Source organism: Cucurbita moschata, unplaced genomic scaffold (genome assembly GCF_002738365.1).
Source record: "Cucurbita moschata cultivar Rifu unplaced genomic scaffold, Cmos_1.0 Cmo_Scf00013, whole genome shotgun sequence".
Classification (NCBI taxonomy): Eukaryota; Viridiplantae; Streptophyta; class Magnoliopsida; order Cucurbitales; family Cucurbitaceae; genus Cucurbita; species Cucurbita moschata.
Window position 1 is genome coordinate 4,341,840 of NW_019268529.1, and position 6,048 is coordinate 4,347,887.

Consider the following 6,048-nt stretch of genomic DNA (forward strand, 5'->3'; position numbering starts at 1 on the left):
GATATTAAGCAGTGGGTCGAGGATAGGGATGCGAGGTTGGGGATGCACTCTCTGTCTCCATCCTCGATGCTACAAAGAACGTTGTTTCATTCTCTGTGGTCCCATTCTCTAACATAGAGAATTGGAATCACGAGGGAGCTCTAATCTCAATCTACATTTGGCCAATCTTATAAAGATTTTTGTATCTGTTCTTTGAGATTTGATGTGAAAAACAATTACGCACTAAAACATATACTGTTTTCACTTCCAAAATCATGATTTCCCTTAGCATAGCTTTGTTTGTACAAAACAAACTCTATTTTATATGGAAAATCAATTGCTTTGCTCGATTAATTGTATGTAGAAACATCAGCACATGGGCTAGCAGCGCATCAGCACATGGGCTAGCAGCGCATAGACAGATGCGTTCAAGATGTCACTGTTTGTGGCCATTTTACTTTCTTACTCGAAGAGAACACTCTGTTTCTCTTGTTAGGCTAGGGAGACTGCTGCGTATTTATAGCTTACTCAACCGTCATATTATCATAAATAGTAAATAGATATGTATAGTAAAGAGCTAGTAAAGCTATATATGATAGATAGTTATAAATAGTAGATGGTTATATCGGTTAAAGTTATATATAGTAAGCTGAACCGTATATATATATATATATATATATATATCCCTTGGACAAAATTTAAAATGTACTTTCTGTATTCTCTGTCCTGTTCTTTGTGTTCATCTCGATTGAGTCTGTTGTGTGATATTAATATCTCTCAGTTTCTCCTGGTTTCTCTGCCATGGCTGCTCTGTGGACAGGTACCCTGCTCACTCTGGCTCTGCTATTACTGTCAACAATTCAGCATAAAGCAGGTAACCACCAATACCCATTTGAAATTTTAAGTCAATAAATGCTTAGTATTATGAAACTTACTTCCAGACAATGAACTCTGAGTAGGTGGGGAGTTTGAGCAATGGTGTATAGCAGACGAGCAGACCCCAGATGATGAACTACAAATGGCTTTGGATTGGGCTTGTGGAAGAGGAGGCGGCAACTGCAGCAAAATCCAACCAAACCAGCCTTGTTTTAACCCAAATACAGTGAAAGATCATGCTTCATTTGCCTTCAATGCTTACTTTCAGAACTTCAAGCATCAGGGTGGATCCTGTTTCTTCAAAGGAGCTGCCATCATTACAGAGCTGGATCCTAGTAAGCCTCACTTTCACTTTCTACTATCTTAATCACTCTTTCTTTCTGGTAAATTGCAAAAGTCACCATGGCCATGCTTCTTCAAGGAGTTGTCCGATCTTGGAGAGGAGAAAGAAACCTTCCTTCTAAGGGTGTGGAAACCTCTCCCTAACAGATGCGTTTTAAAACTGTGAGGTTGACAATGATAGTAACGGGCCAAAGTAGACACTGTTTGCCAGCAGTGAGTTTAGATTATTACAAATGGTATTAGAGCTAGGCACCGAGTGGTGTGCCAACGAAGATGCTGGCCCCTAAGGGGGTGGATTGTGAGATCTCACATCGGTGGGAGAGGAGAATGAAACATTCCTTATAAAGGTGTGGAAACCTCTCCCTAATAGATGCGTTTTAAAACCATGAGACTGATAACGATACATAACTTGCCAAAGTGGAGAATATTTGCTAACGGTGAGTTTGAGCTATTACAAATGATATTAGAGCTAGGCGCCGAGCGGTGTGCCAGCGAGGACGCTAGGCCCCCAAGGGGGTGGATTGTGAGATCCCACATCGGTTGAAGAGAGGAATGGAACATTCCTTATAAGGGTGTGGAAGAGATCCCACATCGGTTGGATAGAGGAATTGAACATTCCTTATGAGGGTGTGGAAACCTCTCCCTAATAGACGCGTATTAAAACAACGATACGTAATGGACTGAAGTAGACAATCTCTACTGGCGGTGTGCTTGAGGTGTATGCATTTGTCTTTTTACATTATTGAGAGGATAACGTGAACCCATGTGGAAGCCATGAAGCATGTTGGATTTGATTATGTTTTACTTCCATTTTCTTCATTTCTATTAACAATGATTCTGAACTAAAATATTAGAAAGTAAGTTTAAGCTTAAAAGAGTGACTTCGTTTCATTATTACCTCGAGCTCGTCAAAGATCGTTATCAGTCTAATTTGTCATTATTTTAATCTAGGCTCGCTTTTTTTTAAAACCTAGCTATGTTTATAAACTTAGTTTTCAAAAACTAAATAGTTATCAAACGAAACGTCCCCATTTGTCTCAAGCTGAATTGCCCCTCCAGCCTCGTTCTCATTGCAATGAAACTGAAACAGAAAGGAAAGATAGTTCACATCAATCGATATCTTTCTCGTGTTTCTAAAAGATGAGACTTTTTTTTTTTTTTTTTTAAGTTCAACAACATGTAGGGCGGAAGATTTGAATGTCTGATATCTTATTATATGCTTTAACGGTTAAACTATGTTAAAGTTGATTGATAAAGTCGAAATTGGTTATTTAGTTTGGTATGTTGATGAGCATGATTAGCTGGGCTTGAGTTTTTCGTCTTATACATGTTTTGGTACAGGCCATGGTTCTTGCCAATACGAGTTTATTCCATAGTGAGAAGGCGAATTAGAAGAGATCACTGTTTCTGTTACTTGGTTGTTTCTGATATCCATGTAAACTGGCAAGACGGTCTCAATCGCTTTTAGAGCTTCGATCCTTTGATTTTTAATAACAAAATCACTATATTATTTTCAAAACTTCACTTGATTTTTTTTTTTTTTTTTTTTTTTTGACGTTGATTAAAGTAGACAAAAAAAAATTATGGATAGGAGTAGACACTAAATTGTGTGTCAGCAGAGATATTGGGCCTCAAGGGAGTGGATTGTGAGGTCCCACATCGGTTGGTGGATTGTGAGGTCCCACATCGGTTGGTGGATTGTGAGGTCCCACATGGGTTGGTGGATTGTGAGGTCCCACATGGGTTGGTGGATTGTGAGATCCCACATGGGTTGGTGGATTGCGAGGTCCCACATCGGTTGGAGAGGGGAATGAAGTATTCATTATAAGAGTGGAAATCTCTTCCTAACCGATGCGTTTAAAACCGTGAGGTTGATGACAATACGTAATGGACCAAAGCGAACAATATTTGCTAATGGTAGGCTTGGACTATAACAGACTCGTTGGATAAACGTCAACTTTTGTGATTTTTTTTTTTTTTTTTGTCTCTAGCAGTTTAACGGTACATTCTTACAACTCAAATGAGTCTCACCTAATGTATAAAATTTAAATTAGGTTACTTCTATTTCAACGAGTTTTAATCAAAACTCATATGTTATCCGTCATAATTGTTTAGTAGAGTAAGTACCGCCCTTTAATATTACCTGGATTTAGTTTCCAAAATTTCGAATATAAAATTGAAATGAGAGGACAAGATGTTCGGCTAATTGTGTACGAACTTTGAAACTTTAGTAACTAAAGACAACATAGAATTCCGAGAGACAAGATGAGAATCAAAGACATGGAGATGACAACAAAAATAAAAGGTCCCACGAGTTACCCTAAATGCTCAACAAAACGTGTAAATAGAGAAGGTCTTGTTTGGAGCTTGAGATGAGATAGGGAGACAAAAAGAAATAAAGAAAATTTAATATTCATATACGACCAGATCTTAAAACATTGATAAAGTTCAAAATAATATTTGTTACCTCGTCCCTTCCTACTAACATAGAAATAAATTCTCGTAGTATAAGAGTCTCTACGTGAATATCTTCTCGATCAAGCTGAATTAGAACACTACTCGAGTGGAAATGGTTCAACCCACATGCATCATTTGATTGAAGCACTTCAGTCTAGTCGTCTCGAGCTCCGCTCGAGAGAAAGGTCTCTGTTCCTACAATGATTTTGATAACAAACGTATCTCGAATTGAAAACTCGATCCCAAAAAGGTTCAAAACTTCCTGAAAAGGGTGAACATGGTCGGGTAAGGTTGGTTCTAAAAGTCAAAAAGTTGATGATGTGAATGGGATTTGGTTGTTTATATTAGTTTATTTTTCGTGGAAGTTCGTAAAATTATGACACGAAGTTAAGCTTTGTTCTTACTCACCCCACCAAAATTGTCATCTTTTGGGTGCATGCCATGCGTGCACTTATGTTTATCATTGTGGCGCCCACCTTTTGTATAATTAATCCTTGAATCTTGGGAGGGACACTGTGCCATGGCTCTCTAAATTAGTACGAGTTTGTGAGCTTTTACATTGATCGAGGAAAAGAACGAACCAATTTTTATGAGAGTGTAGAAACATCTCCTTAACAGATACGTTTTAAAAGATAATAGTGGGCTTGGGCCGTTACAGAATTTGTGTCGTGTACATTGTTCCCATCATTGAGATTAGAAATTTAGGATCTGCTAAGATTCGTAAGGTTTGATAATCATCCAAAATCGAGTTTGAGAAATAAGTTGTTTTAAGAGAAATATTGTTTCGTTCCCCTCTTTAACCGATGTGGGATCTCACAATCCACCCCCTTGAAGGTTAAACGTCCTTGCTAGCACACCACTCAGTATCTGATTCTGATACTATTGGTAACATTCTAAGCTTATACTAACATATTTGTCCATTATACGAAATGTCTCGTTTCCTTTTCCAACGGACGTGGAGTCTCATATCTAGTGTATAATTTAACATAAAAACGATAAGGATCCAAACCTGATAATATATATTTTAACGAATGACGATGGAAATTGAATAAAGGCAGTTGAGAAAGAAGTGTAAATAATTGGGCAATAGAAAAGTTAATTAAATTGTCCATGTTTTAATGATTATTACCTAATTAATTAAGTACCTTAATCAACCAAGTTTAAGCATTAATTTCACTTAAGCTTAAAACCAATCCACTTTCTCTCTCTCTCTCTTCATATAACGACAAAATGCAAGATTGTGAAGACATCAACGAAGATAACAAAATATGGGGCCATAAATTAAGACTAATTACTTTAGTGGCAAATAGAAAAGCCAATAATAATAATATTCCTTTTCCTATTACCTAATTATTGTTTTACATATATTTATAATAATATTCTTAATTAATTAATTAATTAATATTGCTTCACGCTGACCTATTAGTACTTCAAGTGAATCGTAGTGTAGTTTGTTTCATGTCCGAAATTTAGATTAAATTCTTTCTGCATTCCTGTGTCATGACCACATTACCTGCTTATTTTGAAACGCTTTAAGATTGAGTACTATCTCTACATATCAATACTGATCCTTTTAGTCTGGGTTGTCTTCATTTACATGCTTCCTCAAAAAACTCAAGCTATACGCTTAATGTGACCGAGCCACTGAAAAAAAAATACATTTTTGTTGATATAGGTAGCATATATTGTTCATTTTGGCTCATTACATATCGTCGTCAGCCTCACGATTTTAGTAGGGTGAGGTTTCTACACCCTCGTAAAAAATGCTTCGTTCCCCTCTCCAACCGATTAGGGATCTCACAATCCACCCCCTTCAAGGTAACGTCCTCACTAGCACACCACTCGGTACATAGCTCTAATACCATTTATAACAGCTCAAACTCACCATTAGCAAATATTGTCCACTTTTTACTCATTACGTATCACTATCAGCCTCACAATTCTAAAACGCATCTATTAGGGAGTGATTTCTGCATTCTTATAGAAAATGTTTCATTCCTCTCTCCAATCGATGTGAGATCTCATAGTAACTATCAATTCTTTCTTAACCATCGTATTATTAAAATCACTCTTATCTAAATGTAGTCTAACTGTCTGACGTAAAAAAAAAAGGAAAAAAAGTTAGCATAGATTTCATGAATTAATCCTTGTTCTAGAAGGATATTTAGATATGATTAAGGCTATATGTGTATATATATATATATAAACTGGGAATATAATCAATATCCTATGTTATTTTGGCACGCGCATAAAGTGATGTGACAAAAACAAATAAGAAAAATTGATTGGAGGAGAAAATAATTTGAGTGGGAATTAAAATTAAATTGCATGTTTGCGGTGGGATATATATATATATATATATATATATATATATATATATATATATATATATAA

The 6,048-nt window shown here is 36.3% G+C and overlaps 1 protein-coding gene across 1 annotated transcript; it reads left to right on the forward strand.

Moving 5' to 3' along the window:
• The first annotated feature begins 670 nt into the window (after positions 1 to 670).
• On the forward strand, positions 671 to 2,675 carry LOC111451375 (glucan endo-1,3-beta-glucosidase 12-like). The gene is made up of 3 exons (XM_023091770.1): positions 671 to 853; positions 939 to 1,190; positions 2,539 to 2,675. The coding sequence occupies exons 1-3, from the start codon at positions 781 to 783 to the stop codon at positions 2,571 to 2,573; spliced, it is 360 nt and encodes a 119-aa protein (XP_022947538.1). The 5' UTR covers positions 671 to 780; the 3' UTR covers positions 2,574 to 2,675.
• The last annotated feature ends 3,373 nt before the right edge of the window (positions 2,676 to 6,048 follow it).

Excerpts from the sequence above, each read along its gene's own strand:
- LOC111451375 (XM_023091770.1), top strand. The coding sequence starts at position 781 with ATGGCTGCTCTGTGGACAGGTACCCTGCTCACTCTGGCTCTGCTATTA. Across the intron at positions 854-938 it reads AACAATTCAGCATAAAGCAG|GTGGGGAGTTTGAGCAATGG; the intron begins GTAACCACCAAT and ends AACTCTGAGTAG. Across the intron at positions 1,191-2,538 it reads CATTACAGAGCTGGATCCTA|GCCATGGTTCTTGCCAATAC; the intron begins GTAAGCCTCACT and ends GTTTTGGTACAG.